The 20,284-nt window shown below is 42.2% G+C and overlaps 1 protein-coding gene across 5 annotated transcripts in view; it reads right to left on the bottom strand.

Annotated features, from left to right (window-relative positions):
* The window catches only part of tnrc6c1 (trinucleotide repeat containing adaptor 6C1), a 59,815-nt gene extending 40,223 nt beyond the window's left edge, over window positions 1–19,592 (bottom strand). For all 5 annotated transcript variants that reach the window (XM_049560438.1, XM_049560439.1, XM_049560440.1 and 2 more), the window contains exons 1-3: window positions 19,497–19,592; window positions 10,367–10,469; window positions 9,499–9,520 (exon numbers count right to left, since the gene is read on the bottom strand). In XM_049560438.1, the coding sequence (XP_049416395.1) occupies window positions 9,499–9,520; window positions 10,367–10,429 (85 nt within the window). In that variant the 5' untranslated portion in view covers window positions 10,430–10,469; window positions 19,497–19,592. The remainder of the gene's footprint in view (window positions 1–9,498; window positions 9,521–10,366; window positions 10,470–19,496) is intronic.
* Between the last annotated feature and the right edge of the window lie 692 nt (window positions 19,593–20,284).

The following is a 20,284-nucleotide window of genomic DNA, read 5'->3' as shown; positions in this document are numbered from 1 at the left end:
TGTAGGTCAGAGCATTTATCAAATGGTAACTAGATATCTGAATGGTGCCACATAATCACACACCTGAGTGGTATAATATACTGTACAGTAAGTCAACACCGGTTACTCTCACCAGCGACATTTGTGCTCGTCTTTTGATGTGTTTCTAGGCAGGACTAATTTCAACATGCAGAGGCATCACCGTAAGAGTCCGACGACAGATTAGAGGACAGTTTGTCTTTATGTCCCTGCTCTAAGAAGACAGGTGGAAGACAGACAGACAGACAGACAGACAGCTTCTCTAGACTCATCGCTCCCATGTCCCTGGCCTTTTGTGCCAACAGATGCGGGCGGACCAGATTCCACTGTCTGTTATGATTTAGAGGAAGTGATGTGTGAAAGACGTCCTGTCCTCCTGACCTGGGCAGCGACCGCAGGGGCCGACACAACTCATTGAAAAATGATTGAAAGTGCAATATTTGCTTCATACAGAAACTGCAAAATGCTGCAGTTCTTTTCTCGGAGAGGAATGCTACACACGTCTTAGTAGGGTTGGGCGATAGGACAGTACACTGTGCTACTGGAAATGCGTCCACCTGCAGAGATTTGGCAATACTAGCTATTCAGGCTATGTAGGGCTGGAATCTTGCATGATCTTGTGATCTCACAAATCCAGCTGCCTTGACAGCAACATAATTTGGGCAGACATGGAGGACGAGAGTAAAGTTGTAAATACAGAAACTTGTGACACATATTGTTTCCATGAACTTTAGAGCTTTCATTGGAAAGAACTTCTACTGTTTTGAGTCTTTTGTTTTAAACTCAAGCGTCGTCACATGTGAGGCAGTTGTTTTATTGTTTGTTTGGAAATTTAAAATACAGGAAAATAATCAAATGCGATGCATTGGTATAGTTATTTTAAACGTACAATAAGTAACTTTTTACCACTAGAGGTCTCTCATTTAAAACAATACAAAAGACTGAGCAATGATGTCACTGCAGTCAGTCTCTCCCAGTTTGGATTCCTCCAGTGCTCATCGTTCAGGAGGTTTTTACTGGGAGCTTAATTATTATTATGCAGAGGTCTCTTCCTTTCCAGAACAGAAAAACCCAGTGATTTAAACCAGTATAAACACTGAATAAAGCATTTGGGCATTACAAATCAGTGTTTCTCCGACACTGTTCGACTTGTCACGGAGGAGCTGCTAGCCCAACAACTGCTAATGTGTGCCCACAATTTTCTCTGATAACTTAAGATTAAGATGTTCAGAACGTTTTAACCGGGGGCCGAATTATCCATAGAGGTCTCCTCCTCTCCAAAACAAATGGACCCAGTGATTTAAACAGCTAAAAACACTAAATAAAGCAGTTTCACATTAAAATTAATTGTTTCTTCAATGGTGTTTGGAATGGCAGGGGCTGGAGCCGAGCTGCTGATACCGTTTGCTCAGCTTGTTTCTCTGATAACTAAAGATCCAGATGCCTGATGACTAAAATCCTTCATCTGGTTAACACATACTGTTAAAAACAAACAAAGTCTAAAATGTGTATTGTGAATATGTGGCTTAAAACTGTATAAAAAGTCAATTTATGAAAGCCTCTGGCAGACAACAGCGCCCAAATGACACGGACAGTGTCCTTTAAAATTACAGATTTTTTCTGAGTTTGAACATTGTTGGAAACGTTTTGAATAATTTAAGTACCAGACTCATCAAATCATATTTTAAATGCACAAAAAAATAGATTGTAATGTGGAAAAGTTACATATTATATCTTTCAACCATTTATTACTTGAATTTACAAGACAGTCACTGTTTATTGATATATATCATTAAATAGAAGATTTTGGCCATATGGTGCTACATCTTAAAGATACCCTAATGATTAAATATTTTGTTTTATTCAAACTCAGCAAATCCTCAGTAGGAATACCGGTATCTCTTGAACCTTTTTCAAAATGAAAAATAGTCCATTTGTCTGAAACACTGTATTTTTAGATGTTCTTTGCATAACTACAGATTTCCCCTTTGCAACCCAACTTCCCTCTGTCATAATTAACATATCATGTCTCCACATCACAGCTCCTTTTACAGCCACCTTCAGAAATTCTCGTAACACCCCTACTTCTGACCTACTAACCTCCATGTTTGGTAAAAAGAGAAACCAGACTGTCACTCAGAGGCACCAGACTAACTTCACTCTTTAATATCTGTGTGGCCCTTCAGATTACTCTGTACCCTCCCTGAAAAGACATTTAATGACTTATAAGCTCATGTGCATAATTTATGGTGTAACACTCCACAGCAGCAAAAATCAGCCGTTCCCCCTGTTGCTCTTTAAAATGTGGTTTATCATCGCCACCGCACTGCTGCATCCATTTAAGCCACGCTCCTTGGGATGAGACATGTAGAAGAGGCGGCAACGGTGACAAGCGGCACACTGGTATAAATTCCCTCCTGATCACACCGCAATTTATGACTCTTCAACACAAAGCGCTGGGCGTAATTAAGCGAATGTGAAACGGCAAATTAATCTGTTATGAAATTACTGCCGCGACACTACTTTATAATAATGTTATCTTTTATTGCGCTATGTAAATGTGCGCCTTGATGTGTATGTATGTTGTGTCCTGTCTTTAATAGGGATAAAAACGTGCAGCATGAACAGTGACACAATAGCTAATTAACCCTTAGAAATTAACTCCAGTATGGCTTGTTGATGGCAGAAGGCCTCTGCTGTGGAGCTACACAGGAAATGACAAGCTGCCTGGCACACACACACACAGATCAAAGTTTGGCTCTACTGAGACGATGACCTATATTGAGTGAATAAAAGCAGCATGAATGCTCCCAGCCTTTATTAGCATGTGGGTTTTAAGTGTAAATATTAATGCATCAGCAGATGTATGCTACGTGTTTATTTTAAAGGTGCTTTCACACCCGTAGTTCAGTTCATTTGGTACAAACCAAGGGAAAAAATACGCATTGGTGCCAACGTGTTTCAGCTCTGGTCTGATTTGTGTTTCGAGCATGTTTCTATACATGAACCAAGCATGAGGTTACGCGGAGTGTTTGGGGACTGTCATCATGTATCATCAGAGATTTAATTTTGGTAACTGACAGGAAGTCCTGCTGCACTTGACTACACCCCATGTGTTTATTCATCTACTCTGGTGTCACAAACTGCACACAAAGTAATAAATCATAATGTGTTGGGACTGCTACTTGACATTATTTCATGAACAACGATGACCATGTGGAAAGAGGATGGACAAGAGGATCTGTTATGATACTATTATGGAGGGATGGTTACTGAGTGGTCACTGTTTCACTCACTTCTAATGAAGAACTGGCAAAATATATGCAGTAGGACACAAGCTCAACCACGGCTTGGCGTTAACGCTTGTCCATTTTCCCAAGGCAAGTAAACTGTGTTGTCCGATCGGGCAGGTAAAAAATTAATGTGATGTCTAATGTAACGTTATCTAAAAATAGCCACGAGCTGAAAAGGACTGATGCAATAAATCTGACGTGCTGGACATAAGGGAAGTTAACTCTGGGGTCGACATGTTAGTGAAGATTCTCAGTCATCCAGGTCAGGGTAATCTTAAGTGCTACATCGTAGGTACTGGACTTGCTTGAGTTTCTTGAAGACGTTTCGCCTCTCATCCAAGAGGCTTCAACCATTTAGAGGCTGTGTACCTGACTTGAGAGTGTGACACTGGGCGAGAGGTGCGGTACACCCTGGACAGGTCGCCAGACTATCACAGGGCTGACATGTGGAGGCAGGCAACCATTCACAACCACATTCACACCTACAGGCACCCATTAACCTAACCTGCATGTCTTTGGACTGTGGGAGGAAGCTGGTGCACGCACAGAAAACCCACTCTGACATAGGGAGAACATGCAAAGTCCGTGCAAAAGGGACAGCAAATTTGAACCTCTTGCTGTGAGGCGACAGTGCTGACCACTGCACTCCTGTGCCACCATAAATATGTAGAAATATATATTATAATATATACATATTAACATAAATATATAGGTCAGATCTCTTATGAAATAACTTCCTGAAGAGTCGACAGTGAGGAGATGGATTTAAAAGTAGCTCAGCCTTTGTTAATGCTAAAGTCACATACCTCCTATCATAGGATCCTGTGGCCAGTCTATTTTGCTTTAAACCCACAAAATGAAAAGTACTGAAGTCCACTTGGATGGCGTGAAAGCACCCTTCTAGGTGAAGGTTTCCTACTGAAGTTTATAACATTCTCAGTGTGACTTAGTAAAGCAGGGGGCTCTGTGTAGTAGTTGGAAGTAGCAATGTAAAACTATATGAGTAAAACCATATGTGTGTTTGCACAAGCACACGATGTACATATGCTGCTGGTGTGTGCCTGTCATAGAAGGGGACTGCTGGAGTGAGAGTGTGTGTCTGAGAAGTGAGCCAGTAGAAGTATCCTACAAAGGGCCCCCTCAGCTGTGCCGGCAAACAGGAAACTGGCGTACATTCTCACAGTTTCACATGGCTCCGTCTGTTTCTTCTGCTCTTGCATGCCCTTTTCTAGCTCTCTCAAATCAACCAAAGGCGCCGTATTTTAGCAGCCGCCTCCCTGTACTTTGCACAAATGTAACTACAACAATTCATGCCATCTCTCTCCTCACAGCCCACCTTCTTCTTCTGCTCCCTTTTCCCTCCTGCTGGTCCCAGAGTGGGCCTCTCTGCTAGACTAGACAGGAGGTGGTGTAGTGTTACTATGGAGCTCGGGGTCTTCCTGGAGATCTCCCGTGTATGGATGCCTGTTTATTCAGCCTACACACTAGCCCTGTTCTCCTAATTAGTTCCCAATGTACCCTTCATTAGTTTCAGATACAATCTGCCTCTCTTAGTTGATTAGTCACTCATTATGTCACAAATGGGATTTTTTGGCAATCTATTGTTTTTATGGTCTTTTTTATGGTGAATGAGTCATTAGTCTACAGTCATTAAAAGTAAAATAACACTCACTTCTTTGGCATCACAATTATATTTATAAATATTCTTTGATTTGAAATGAGCTCTAGAGAATTTTCTGCATCTCTGACTGAAATTTATTTGCGGTGAAACAATAATACTGATTGTTTTCAGGTGAGTCAACTAATTGGTTTGTAGAAAAAAGAATACTATAATTAATCCTCAAGTAGGACTTTCTTGAGTCGAACACAGTCCTACAGAAAACTAACTGAAGCACAACAGGGCTGAAGAAAGGTTATTATAGTTTTAAGGTCCAGTGTGTAGGATTTAGGAGGATATACTGTCATAAATGGAATATACGAGGTATGTTTTCTTTGATGTATAATCATCTGAAAATAAGAATCATGTTTTTATTACCTTAGATTGACACGTTTATATCTACAAAGGGAGCGGGAGATCGCCATGTTGCATCACTATGCTTTTACAGTGGTCAAGGACAAACACACCAAACACTGGTTCTAGATAAGGCCACTTGCGTATTGCATAGGAAAAAACACTGTTTCTTAAACGCAAAACTGCTTTATTCAGTGTTTTTACCAGTTTTAAATCACTGGGTCCATTTGTTTTGGAGAAGAAGAGACCTCTGCGCATTGTTTGCCTCCTGCTAAAACCTCCTGAGCTTCTCGATCAGAAAATAGGTGAGCACACATTACTGGTGCTAGACGAGCTGCTCATCTGGGATGTGCCAAACAGCGTAGGAGGAACACTTATTTTTTTAACATGAAACTGTGTTTTTAACCAGTTTTAATCACCTGGTCCGTTTGCTCTGGAGAGGAAGAGACCTCTGTGGACAATTCAGCTGCAGTTAAAAACCTAAATTAACTGAAACCATGTTGTGTACTTACAAATGATAACCAAAATAGAATAAAAATATACACGAAATGACTTCCGTTTTAGTCTCAATTTGGTCAAATTTGTCAACACAACAAGCACAATGGGGTGCATATGTTCATAGAGACTTGGATGTCTACATGACTGTGAGTCAACTGCCTTCACAAAGTTTGTGTTTATGTTGTAACCAACTTTTCCGAACTCCTTAAAAGTCCAGTGTTTAAGATTTATGGGGATTTAGTGGCAGCTAGTGGTGCAGACTGCAGTTTTCAACCAGCTGAAACCTCTCCTGGTTAGGATTCCTTCAATGTTTGTTGTTCAGGAGGTTTTTAGTGGTAGCAGAATTACCTGCAGAGGTCTCTTCCTCTCCATACAAGCGGAATCGATTATTTAAATTGGTAAAACCACTGAACAACATCTCAGAGGGGGCGCTAAACTACAGTGGCTGAAGCGAAAATGCAAATAGCCCCATCTAGAGCCAGTGTTTGGCTTGTCCATTCTGGGCCACTACTCAGTGCAACATGGCGATCTCCGTGGATGGATATTAACAACCCACTTTAAGGTAACAAAAACACAACAATTCTTAATTTCAGTTTATTACTAAAAACAACATACTTATATTTAGTTTCTGCCAGTACACCCCCCTAAATCCTACACACTGTATCTTTAAATCTTGTCCCTAACACATACCCCTTGTTATAATTGAACTAAATAAATAAATAAAACGAGTACTAAAAGTAATACAAGTTGGACTAAGCCTAAGATTTTCAGAAAATTAAAATTAATCTGAAACTGACAAACATACTGTGGAAACTAATTGAAACTAAACTGAATTGAAAAAAAAATTAGAAATGAAAAGGAAACCAGAAAACTATGGTAACTTTGGAGTGCACAGATACGCTGAATATGCTAAAGAGTCAAACGTGACATTTAAGAGGTTGTAGATCACAGTAAAATGGGGTCATGGCATGTTGCTGTTATGAGCAGCAGCCAAGAAAATAATTGTGCACATCACAGCCTGGTTTGAAGACGGGGAGAAAAAAAACTTGGTATATAGGTCAATTTGTGGATGCTGTGAAACAACACAAAGTAGATAAGAGACAAAGAGAATACTAACACAGCCAACCCAGATCACATTCATTAGTGCAGCAAACTGTGAGGGGCTGAAAGTGACTCACACAAGAGGAATAAGGGGAGGGAGGGGGCACCTCTGTGACATTACAGTCTCATTAACTCATCCTTCAGGGACAGAGTGGGAGGTCAAGGCGCTGACCCTTGACGGTGGAGAGTTCACAGTCGTATGCACCCATAAGAGGAGGACTTACTCCTTTTTACTGATCTAAACAAAATTGGCTTCCAAACACATTTGTCTGAACACAGCTTTGGGCACAAAAACACACAAAGACACTCACAGTGTAATTAGGTGTCCATTCTCTTGCTGCCATTAAGGCTACGCTGCCAAAGTCGGCCAGAAGTTCTAATCAGATTTCACACTGCCCATCCCTTGCGAGACATTAAGTCCCTCTCCCATCTGCCGGCTCATCTCGACCACGAGATCTGCTCCTGGGCTAACTAACCGACTGTCCAACACTGTCTACCCGCTTCTCTCTGGTCATTAAGAGCACTGGCTGGGGGAGACAGAGTGAGGAGTGGGTCTGCAGCTGCCACAGAGCAGGAGTTCAAAACCTGCAAGCTAAGCACACTCTTCCCTTCAGAAGTCACCTTTCAGTCAACTTTATTCACCTCTCTCTTTTTTGATTTGTGGTTATTTTGCTCCGTTTTCTCCTCTTCTGAGATTTCTCCTCACCTCTACCCTCCTAGGTATGCCTGAGGAGCCTACGGGGAGGTCCGAGGAGCAGCTGCAGCATCCCTGTGCTCCTTATTAGTCTTGTATGGGCACCTGGCCTCCATTTTGGCTCAGGTAGTATGGACCACCTGGCTGCTGCTAATGTTTCAGTTAAAGATGTTTTACTATAATGAAAGCTAATGCTTCATGTCCAAATTGCACAGCAGTGAACAGAGGGCAAACTGGGGCTCCGAGGCAAAAAAGCACAGGCGTTTTCCGTCTAATTAGGAGGATACACAATTTAACACGCCCACACGGTAAGTCTCCCTACTGTTAGAAAACATCATATCACAAACTCATTGCAAAGTTCATGGCAGACAAAGTCAGTAAAGTATAATTTCACCTGCAGTGAGAAACTCTGTGTTACTGCATGTTAGGGCTGAGTATCGTTAAAAAAATGACCAAACCAGTACAGATACAAGCACCCTTAAAGTGACACTGACACTGACAGAGTACGTCATTTGATGCCTTTTTGTTTTGGCATTGTAAACAAGGTGCAGCTGTCCCACCTGGAAGTTTTCTTCATGCCTGATGTCACTCCTATTACAAGATTTTCCTGAAATAATCTCTTCAAATGTTATGCATTTATTCTTATCAGACACCATAAGTATGTAGGATAGCCATACTTTCAAATGTTTGGTGGAATCTTGACATGCTGATCTGTCAACTCAAGTACACTGCCCTCAACCACACAACTGACTATATGGGTTGTAGCTGCTGTGGGAGTGGGCCAATCACACACTGCATCAAATCGAAGAAAGCTTGCAGTGACTGGCTTTAAGAAAAATCATACAAACTGTCATTTTTTTCCAGATCTGGGTACAAAAAGGATTGAATTCAGGTATTGTTGGACTGGAGAAGTTTCAATACTACTCATTTAAGGGTGCTTTTAGACCTAGCGTTGTCTTCAGTCCAAATCAGGGACTAATTTTGTTAGGAATTTGCATAATAGCCTAGAGTTGGTTTGTGTTCTCACGGCAGCATTTACACGTGGACCAGATAAAATGTCTTGTGAGAGAAAGCTCTCACAAGGCTCTCTTGATTGGTCAGAATATCCATGTGGGAAAAATCCAGAAAGTAAACAAAACGTTGAAGAAAAGTACACTTACAAGATAAATGTGACACTTTCTAATGTCACAATGGAGGGACAACTATGCAGGTTGATTTTAGCGCTGCTCATCGTGGACTATATTGCTGTCATTGTTCATTTTAGTCAAACCATACAGTTTGAAAACGAGGGGCGGCTCCAACTAGAAAACAATGTTTTGATGCATTGGATGTGCTGAATGTGCATATTAAGGCAGTACAGGAGGAGGTGCACATTAATAATCCTCCAGGACTGTAACATGCTCATGTTTAACCCAAACAATGGGTCATGTGACTGCAGTTGGTTCAGATCCAGGTCGGAACACGTTCTCACCACAAACGAACTGCACCAGAGTTCGTCTGTTACCAGATGGAGACGACCTCTTCAAAAAGGTCTCAGTCTGGTTGTTTTAGTGGGCACCCGAGTGCGATTGCTGTGTTCACACCTGCCCAAATGAACCGCACTTCAGGGGCAAACGAACTTGAGTTCGAATGAACAGAACCAAACAGGGCAGGTGTGAAAGCACCTTTAGTCTATCATTTAAAAATGTATTCAGTACCGATACCCAGCCCTAATGAAGGGTCATATTTGCAGGCCAAAAAAACAAACAAACAACAACAACAACAACAACAACAACAAAAAAAACATACTTAATAAAGACATCAACTTTGAGGTGTCCATATTATATGGGTGGCAGAAAGAAAACACTGAAAAAACAAGTTTAATACAAGAAGCCGCAACTCACCTTTGGTTATCTGTTCTGTGGCCTGAAAAAAAAAAAAAAAATCAGAAAACAAATATTAGCAACAGATAGAAGACTAACTTATAATTAAGCAATAAGCGTCTTTTATAGGTGAAAATTGTGGGCCTAAATGTTAATGTGCCATCAACATCTGAGTTGCATTGGCTGGCTCTCCAGCTGCACGACAGTGCTGGAGCAACTAGCCAGGGCAATCGGAACAAAATGTTCAGGGGCTGGTTTTGCTCATCTATTGAAATGCTAAAAGGTTCATGTTCATTCCTGCTGCTCGGTGGGGTGAGTGGGTTCACCGTGCTTGTGGCTGGAGAAGGAGTAAAATAGATAACACAAACGCTCCGCTGATACATTAAGAAACGTACACAAACATACTTTCCGCAGCCCCCGACAAGAAGGGTCAAGGATACATAAAACGTATTACTGAGAACAGCAGGCAAACACTGAAAACAGATGAGCTACTGAAGGGAAACGTGAGGAGGAGGGGTAGAGGTGGGGGGCTGCGGGTTAAAGACGAGGATGACAACTACATAACGTTCTGTTTAATGCTTCCTGTGGAAACACACATGACAAAATGCATGTGCTGCTCAGTGTGCATGTGATCGATGTGATGTAACTCCAGCAAAAACACCTGAGCATAGTGGAGGCCCGCGCTTTGTTGTGCACCACCTAACATTTAAAATAGTACAGATGGTGTTACAGCCGCTTCGTCTGAGACTGGCCGGGGATAACGAAGTGGACTGTCGGCCATGCATGAACCAACACTGACTGGGGGCTTACAGTATCTTACCGTGTTCATTAAATGGTACGCAGAGTCAATGGGTTAAACATGAGTGTACTGTTACCATTACAAGCTCACCTTTTTCTGAGCAGCTTCTTTCTTTTTCTTCTCTTCTTGCTTTTTCTTTTTCTTATCTTCCATCAAATGGTTCTCTTCTCGTGTTTTTTGCTTCTTCTCACAGCTTTAAAACAAAAAAGAGACAGAGACAGACATGTTTTTATCCCAGTCACCAATGGAGGAGACAGATACCGTGCCTCGGCACCAGTAGGCAGGTGAACACCTGCAAAAGTAATTCATTTGGCCGCAGTGTTTGATTATTGCTCTCCAAGGTAAAATCATTGTTGTCAATGGCTTCTGTCATAACACACCAGATCACATGCACAGTTCTATTACAGCCACCAGACAGGAATGTGGCTTTGTGTTGCACTTTGCAAACTGTGATGTTTTGAACAGTGCAAACTGAGCATGTGTGTGTATGCGTTTTGATTTGGTGGTCTCTGGGGTTGGCTCTGGAAACCATTAGGGAGGTTTTGCAGGTTTAGCATAGTGGGGGCCAATGAGACAAGGCCCCTGTTCTAACAGTCTACACACTGAGCCACGGCAACAGATCCCAACATAACTAATATGTGGGCAGACCACAGGAAAACAATACGTGCCAGGGTTCTGGGTTGTAGACGACTTTATGCGCAGCATTCATCTGTTGACAACACCGAGCTGGTGACAGGCTAAACCTTCTCTCCCCAGTCCTGAGAGGAAAACTGTCCACTGCTGATACTCTAGTCAAAAACCACCTGATAATGCCTCGTAGTTTCATGTGCCAGTGCATCCAGCTGACAGTTATATCTCTATGCAAAAAGAACAAGAAAATAAAAGCTGGAATCTAAGTTTTTAAAGGACTTGAGAGAAGAAGAACCTGCCTGGAAAAATACACGAGTTGGAATCCTTGAACCTGAAATGTGAAATTAAAACCATCAGCCTTTTCTCCCGCCATGCCTGTGCTGCTGCAGGCGACAGCGGTGTGTGCCATTGCCTGGCAACAAGCGCTCCCCGAGGCCCTAGTGCACAGTCAGGTGGAGACAGACAGCGCCCTTAAGCACTGCACTGAAATCAGTTTGATTGTGGAGGTTCAATAATGGAATTGGAAATACGAGAAGATGGACTTGGACAGGCATCAGGAACTGAGGCGCAAATCTGGGCTTCTGAGTATCTGAGTCAGGGCTTGAAGCAAGTCATGAGAGCGAGGGGTCATGAGAGGATTCCGAATAGCCAAAAAAAAAAAAAAAAACAAAAAACCCCGAACGAAAAAAAAAACAAAAAACAAAACTGTGTCATTGTCTCATCCTGATTGTTCTTTCTTGACCTTGATGGCAAATGCAATACGTAGGGATGGAATGATACGTGATTTTATCGTGGATCACCACAAAAAGATAGAAGTTAAAATATTTGTTTTGCTTATTTTGATGATCATCAGAATAGTATCATGAATCACAATTATTTTTGGCTAGGATAATTGTGACATGTAATTTTCATATCGTCCAATGCCTAGTACTACATTCAACAAAGACAACAGAAGTTAGAAACCGACAACTCAAGTGACAACAGAATTCAACTAGGCTTATTTTTAGTGATGTTATGATGACACACTGTTTTTTACCACCAGAGTTTCGTGCTGTCTTTCATATACTGTAGGATGACAGTAACATTTTCTTCTCTTTCAAAAATGAAAATAAAAAGTAAGAAAACAGAAACACCCCTTGAGCATTTGAAGAAGTCACTCGGCTGCCAGCTTTGACTCGATCATCTCAACTCAGGGACATTCAGTGTAGTCTTTAGTAACATTTCGGGGACAGTGCCAGAAATGAATAAGAAGAGGAGGCAGTGTTGGATTATACAGGACACAGGTTGGAGATATCTAGTAGGCTTTACTTGTTTACAAGAAGTCAGCATTTTCTGTAGCACAGGCCAAGTTAGCAAACTGTTTCAAGTGTTTTGGCGGAGTGATTCCTACAAAATGTACTTTGTCTGGATCATTTTGAGAAGGTGAAGGACGAACCCAAGGTGATATGTAAACTCATCTTCATTGGTCGACTACAAACATGACATATCTGAAACATGGAAGTAGCTACATGCCCATTAGCCCACAGCGTCATTAACAGGCGGCTTGCTGATACTGTTACTGATACTATTCTTTCTCTAACCTTTAACATGCGGGCGACTATTTGACTAATGGCCCTAAATGATGACTATTGGTCGCCAAGGAAAATTCTTAGTTGGGGGCAGCCCTACTATTTTACATGCAAAGATTCATGGTAGTAGTTCATTTTGTGCTGTGTTTAAACCCCGACCACTTGATGGCAGTACTGTAATCCTTCTTTGGCCATTTGACTCCAACGTAACAACATATCGCTAGCATAAACCCAAAGAGCATGGGCCTATTAAACAAGCAGAGTCATAAAAAGCACATCGTTAGTTTCTTAAAATATTTATGTAAATGTATTTCGTAGTAAACGCTGTGCTTACATGATCACAATTCCTGTATGATGATATATATCGTATCACTAGATTCTTGCCAATACACAGCCCAATGGTGTGAAATGGTTGAGCATGGAGGAGAAAATCCAAACGGTTGCGAGAGGTTTAAAATCTGAACGCATGTTTAAGTGCAGGGCTCCCTTCCTGTAAATATATATATATATATATATATATATATATATACACATATATATATATGTGTGAGTAATGATCACACACATGCCTAATGTTGATGTTTCTAATGGTGCATGTTCACTGCACATTAATGTGCATTCTCAACCTGACTGAAAGTGCATGAAAACAACAAAAAAAACATGGTATACCTTTGCTTTGAACTGTGGAGACTACATTTTCCAATCTGACCTTGCATAGTGTGCAGCCATGCTTTGTGAACAGCAGCTGTTGCCATGCCACCGCCTCCCAGAGGCCATGGTCACCTCGTCTCTCAGACTGAGCGGTTAGCAAACAGGTGACAAAGGGTCACCACGAGGAAGCCTCTGGTTTACTGCAAAGATCAGACCCCACAGTATTTCTTCTGCTCCACTTTATATCATCTTTAGCACTGCTGTCTCATGTGGAGAATTTGTTACACAGTCCAGACAGTCAGGAATCAAACTGCTATTGTTATATTTCTTTGAGGGAAACCAGTGCATTCTGCTTAGTACAAAGTCTGTCTTCGCGTTATTTCAAATGGCCCACAGATCAGTGATGAACTTACACACTAATAGAAAGACAACGACATAAATAAACATGCAACTCGAATCAACCCAGAAACCTGACAGGTGCATCTTGCTGCACAAAAAACTCCAACAACTTTTTTTTTTATTTTTTTTTTTAATGATAATGAGAATGGTTACAATCAGCATTCACAACCAGGTCAAGTGACTCTGCAGTAGTCATGGATATTAATCGGCTGCTGCTCTAATTGGCATTGACAGAAATATAACACCTGGGTGAACGCGCTAATTTTCGCCCCTTTACCAGCAAGATGCAATGGTGTGCCACATCAAAAATACCTTGTTTCCACACAAGCAGTGCTCAAACATCATTCCCAATTAGTCTGCTCCAAGTTTGAAAGAGAGACTGAATAATAAGTAAGAGATATAACAAAAGAAGTAACCACTGGCCTCCATGCTGCTTTCTACTGTTTGCTAGCTTGTTTTCAAGCATGTCTGTGACGTCGAATGTGACACACCAGTAAAAAACTAAGGGATTTTCCAATGTTTAAAAACCCTGCTAGTTTTGGTGGAAATGGGGTTTAAATAATAATGTTGAAGTTCAACCTCAAACAGCTACAGCAACAAATGTTTTCATACATTTCTGGTCGAACATCATTTAGATGTGTAATTGGTATCAAAACAGCACCAACCAAGGCTGTTCTCAATTAACTTTACATCAACTGGAGTTCAGCTCAGCAACAAAGTCTTTGACCACTGCTAACAGATCCAAAAAGGGAAAAAAACAACTTACAAAAAAGCTGGAATATCTGTCCAGCTTAACATTTTCACTTTAGTGACTGATTATTTGTTTTTATCCAGACTGTTTAAAAATAGAAAATATGGCATGTATCACCTGCAACAAATTTGCTATATTATTTTTAGACATTATCACTCACTCACACACTGGGCCACCTGGCTGGCTCAGCAGCACATGCCTTCAACGCTTGCAGGAACTGAAAACAGAATTCAGCCTATCCTGCAGCACTCCAGGCCCGACGGGTCGTAAAGAGCAGCAATGAAAAGAAGCTGCATGATAAACAGAGCATCCTTATTACTGGACTGTGGTCGAGATTGCAAGCATGAGATCAGGTTGTTGGAATTTCCTTGGACACAAAACCACGCCGCCTGCATGCACCTATCTACCAATTCACATCATAAACACTTATTTTCACCCTCGAGAGGCTGGATATGGAACCTGCTGGTGCAGCTGCCATGCTAAATATAGCTGGTGCTGCTCCTTTCAAAGGCATCAGTGGGGCTTGTGTCATGTAGGATCAGAGGATAAGAGAGATGCTCCAGTTAATGTGAGCTGCTGTCGGCCTCCAACCCGGATGAGGAGAGTGAGTGCCGAGCAAAGCGTCAAAATGATTTCAGTTTAAGAAACATTGGGTCCCTGAGCAGGACAGAGGGAGTCTCTCTCGATGAGAGCCGCCGTGCCGTTTCCAAACATCTGCCTGGCTTGGACAGATGTGCGTCCCTTGGACTGTACTGGCTGATGGAAAGAGAGCAGTAATGGCACCTTCTGCCCATTTGGATGCTGCAGCATCTCTGGTAATATAATGGCACTACAAGGACAAGCATTTCATTAAACCAGTAGTCGTTACTTATGATTTTTTTTTTTTTTTTTTTTTAAAGAAAGCCAATTCAAACACGCCTGTTTATCAAATGTAGATATTAGATATTAATAATAAATAAATAAATCACACAGAGGAGGCTGCAAGACAGCTGTTTTCATCTGATGTTTACTCATAGTAGCAGGCTGAGCTACATCATGAGCAGTCGTTTGTAGTGGGGAAGCACAGCTAGTGTGGATATGAAGGACGTAGGTCAATGAGCTCAGCTCTGTTGTGGAATTACACCCTCCTGTCAGAACAACAGGATTAGAGCTTGGTGTCCCTCTTAAAACCAGACACTCACTCTGCTGACAAAGGAAGGCAAAAAAACAGAGTCAGACTGAGGAGAGACCAAGGACAGCCTAATAAAAGCAGGTGTAAAATTTGTAGAAAATTGAGTGGAGATGGAGATGAAGGGGAGTTGATGTGTGCAAGGTGAAATGTGGACATGTAAATGCCGAGCTGCCCCACATTGGAGCAAATGAAGATGAGGGGGTTTCAACTGATGGGGCTGGTTTGTGTGTGTGTGTGTGTGAGAGAGATGGGGGAAGGGGTGCTAGACGGCAGTCGCTGGGCACAGAGCCAGGAATGCCATCGCTGCAAGCCAAACAAGAGCACGGTGAGCCCTTGGGAGAACGCTCGCTAGCAACTACAGCAGCAGCCGCCTCAGCTACGGCAGAGTGTGCAGCCCCTTCTGCACGTCTGCGCAATCGCACTTCAGGGCGGCACAGCCTTTTCAAATTGCTCTGAAAATTATCTGATGTGCTACAGCAGGTTTTCAAACGCGCCACGAAAAACAAAACATAAAAAGCAAAAGGCCAAATTAGTCAGTGCTACCTCTCAAATCCTGCGAAGGTTTAAAAACTGCTGGGTAAGCACTAACAAAGTCCTTGTGCTCTGCAAAGCGGATTGCACTCTCTAAAGTACTTGAAGCTATTCTCAGTGTGGTCGTGTTAATGCTTTCTGACCTAAGCTAACGACAAGGAAAAGAGAAACTTATGCTGCACTCCTGGCACTCTGAACAGGCCCTAAAATAACTTGGATGGACACACTCCAAAAGCACTGCCTCCAGTCCCAATGTCAGTTGTCTGCTCCAGAAGTAATGGGAACTCTTTCACAAGCCCAGATGACAATTTATTGGTGCAGGAGATCAGAGGACATCCCTAACAAATGTCTTTTTAAACTCTAATCACGTAGCTTTCTCACTGTTTCCACATTTGTCTTCATAAATCGAAAAAAATAACCGTGCCTCTGTGTGGAGTAATAGCCTGCATGTAAGGGACGTCTCACATAACTCCGAGCTGCAGCCAGATGGATCATGTGCTGCGGAGTTTTTGTTTCTGTAGAGGGCGATTAGATAAATGCTTTGAAGGGGAACTATGCCCATTTTTTAAATGCAATATTGTTATTCCTATGCTCTAAGACAGTCCAAAAACTTTTGTAAACATGAACAATTCTCTCTCAAATCCAAAAAGTCGAGCGCTATAGCTCAAATTTGTGACGTCAAGTATGAAGTCTGGAGCTGCTCCATAGAAAATGAATTAGAAAAGATGTTAAGATGATACTGAGAGCACCCAAGGGAATGTTCTGAGTATGGCCACAATCAGACAGAGAGAGTTTTAGCAGCCTGGGGCGGCTTTTTGTAATTGTTTTCAATGAGAGTGAAGCATTTGCTTGTTGCATTCATGTTACTGAGCCTCTCCATTTTTTCACTCTATTAGCCTTACACTTTTTAAGGAATGCCCTGAACACCTTAAGCTGAAAAAACGTCAAATCAGGACAGAAAAAGTTCCAGTTGTCCAATCAGATGAATTAGCCTAAGAGGTGGGCCTACTGTGGCGGCGATGACAACAAATAGTAGCATACATTGTTTGTGTGAAGCTAACACTAGCAGACTTTCAACGTCACCCTGGACAACAATCTGTAGCCTTAACCACTCTCTAATATTTTACCAACTGTAATGAGGCCTGAAGACTGAGAGTTAATTGTCAAACTGTCCCAAACATTTCTGAAATAGGCCTTGAACTGACCATCACGCAGGTGAAGCTCCTGGTGGTACGCCCTGTGGTTTCTCCTCTCTCTGAGGGTCTCATGTACCCACATGGATCTCCCTCTGCTGGTTAATTTTTTATGCAGATTTTAAGATACAGATATATGAGTTCACTACATAGAAAATAGTGGTAAAGCTATGGAAAGGTGATCTGGTGGTTGCCTGGTAACAATAACAAAAAAAAAAGATGCATAAAGCTGCAAAAAGTGCTGCGTCTTATCGAAGCAGGCTTTACATTAAAAAAAAAAAAAGCAGTGTGGTATACCCGCTTTTTGCAACCTGCACACTGAGCTCTGTCTGTTCGGGGCCTATTTGAGTATATTATCTGTTTCAGAGCTGAACTACAATAGAATAAAGCTTATTTGGGTATAAAAAAAGAGAAAACAAACAACAAGCAAGGCTCCCATTTGTTGCTTATTGAGCAGCTCCAGATGTTCTCCCTGTGACATCACAAGTTCTTCACAACTTCTCTGGCTTCTGGCCTTGACAGAGAGTAGCTCATGTCCACACACATTGATTGAACTTCCCTTGGCCATGGAAATAACATATTGGAATTCTTAATTTAGGTGGTGTTCCCCTTTAAAGTAACATTTATCTAAAAAAAACCCCACTGCAGAACGTCTTACATTCTATTACAGAGAATTAAAACTGGTTTATTGCTGAAAATGATAAGTGCACTGCAAACAGCCTTAAAGAAGTAGTATCTATAAAAGAAAATAAAGCACCTTCTAGTCCAGCATTCAAAAACCAACACAGGATAAATGCAACTAGCATTCAAGCAAACTGCCTTTTTAAAAAATAAAATCAAAACTTCAAGAAGCAAAACATTTTTCTTTGACAGCAATAAACTGCTTTTCGCAGAATGCAAGCTCATCATTTCCACCGAGGCCTCCAGCTAAGCATCCGATCACTGACACCAAACAACCCGCCAAACCAAATGACACAATCTGGCAAAATGCCCCCCGGCCCTGTCGTCCAGCTCCGATGCAAAAAGCCATCGAGAGTTTTGAACTGAAAGTGAGGCTATGACCTAAGCCTTATAGTAATCACTGTATTTAGTGGCCTGTTTTTGTTATCAAGCCCCCTTTGGCGCCTCTCTGTGAATACACACTGCCTCTTTCAGAGGCCTGGGTGCTGACTGGGGCCCCTGACCCGGCAGGGACAGAAAAGACCCCCACCACCCCCATCCCTTCCCTTTACCGCCACCATCCCTTCATCCCTTGCCAGGCCCAGACCCAAATTAGGGACTCTAACACATTAGTAAAACCAACGGGCCTCAGCGCTTACGTCAGCCTGCCCTCTACATGCATCAGGGTGCTGGCATTCCCAGTCTGTACACACTGCTTTCTCCTTTAGGAGTGTGTGATCCTGCAGGAGGCGGGCAATGATGCTCGTCTCTATGGTGAAGGGAATACAGGAAGCAATTTTAGATGCAAGGTTTGCACAACAAGATTTACAGTGCATACAGTTTTTGGAATATTACAAATTCAACAACAATCTAATTTATTTTATTGTTTATTTTAATCAGATCTATCTTGTTAAGCACTTTGGGGTGCATCTTTGCTGAAATGTACTGTGTAAACAAAGTTATTTTTATTAGATTATGTCAAGAGAGGTCTCTAATTTCAGCATTTGTATTTTCTGCACATAAAGTAGCCACTCCAGCATTTATTTCCAAGCAAAGGTCTGCTAGCTGATTGGATAAGGATATTTTCAGTAAATCAAACTGCAAAAGCAAACCATATGTGGACATGACTAAAGCAGGTAAACTCGGCTTGCTAATGCGTTTACTGCCCTGTCAGGTGATGCATGTTAGATCCAGGCAGCTCCCTCTGCAGCAGCACGTAGCATGTGTAGTGAGCGCGAGCTGCAACAATATCCATGTCAACTCCACTCCTACACACCAGTGCAACAGCAACCAAGTACAGAGACAACTCAACAAGCAATAATAACACAGGGTGCCCTTGAATCATTTCAGCTGTGGAGCCACAGTGCTGGTTAGGCCAACTAGTTCATGTTACCGTAAGGCCACTAAAAGGAAACCCCACAAATCAATGCTAAGGTCGTAGCATGCATTAAGTTAACACAAGGACCCTTCTGGCACCGACAACTGCGATACAGAGCCCTCGCAGCGAAGAAAACATTGATGTCAAAGTGGGCTGAGCTGAAAATATTTCCATTCCCCTCCCCAGCTGCCGCATTTAACTTCAAAACACCGCATATTTCCGAAAGCGCAGCGCAACACGGTGCAAATGTGTCGTGCTCGAGCGCCCAGAGGGATTAATGAATCCTACCATGAAGCGTTCAGGAGGTTCTCGTCGGCGGAGGAGCCTCTGCAGCCATTTTGTAGTAACTGACCGGAGCAGGAGCTCGAGACGGTTGAATCGGTGGTAACGGGGGGAGGTGGGAGGAGCTGCACCTTGCCACGTGACCCTCAATAACAAAACAAACTGGTCCCACTTCCCCCAACGCTCCGCCCCCACCCCGGCGTTTCCATGACAACTGCAGCCCCTCCATCACTCCCCTCTCTGTCGCTGCGCTGATGCGCTCGAGGTTGCAGCTGTGTTGCCTCGTGCCTTCCTTACGTTGTATAGTTTAAGAAGAGCGTAAGCAAGTATACGAGTCAACAAGCTGCGTGTGAATGTGAATTGTCCTGTGGGGATGAATATAGTAGCGTTTCAGCCTGCAGTTTGTGAAACATGGAGCCTGTGCTGTGTGTTTACACCAATAGAGGGCACAATTTCTACTGTATGGTGCTTCACTACACAGTGAGCTGCTGCTGGGGCGTCACTTTTATTTTTGTGTATGACACATGTGCTAAGGAGATGCCAAATCAGTGGTGGGAAGTCATCAAGTACATGAGGCCTACTTAAGTGTTTCCATTTAATGCTTCTTATACGTTCACTCCACTACATTTCAGTGGGAAATACTGTACTTCTTAATCTTAAAATCTGAATAAGATTTATTACTATTATTATTATTATTAAGTAGGTTTTCAGTTATAAGGAACTTGCTTTGGTCTTTAGTGCATACGTTAAACATACAATAAGCATGCTGGTCTTAGTAGTTTGTTGCTGTTAAG

Source organism: Epinephelus fuscoguttatus, linkage group LG19 (assembly GCF_011397635.1).
Source record: "Epinephelus fuscoguttatus linkage group LG19, E.fuscoguttatus.final_Chr_v1".
In the NCBI taxonomy this organism is placed as follows: Eukaryota; Metazoa; Chordata; class Actinopteri; order Perciformes; family Serranidae; genus Epinephelus; species Epinephelus fuscoguttatus.
The sequence above is the reverse complement of the archived record's forward strand: the minus strand, read 5'-3'. Positions and strand labels throughout refer to the sequence as shown.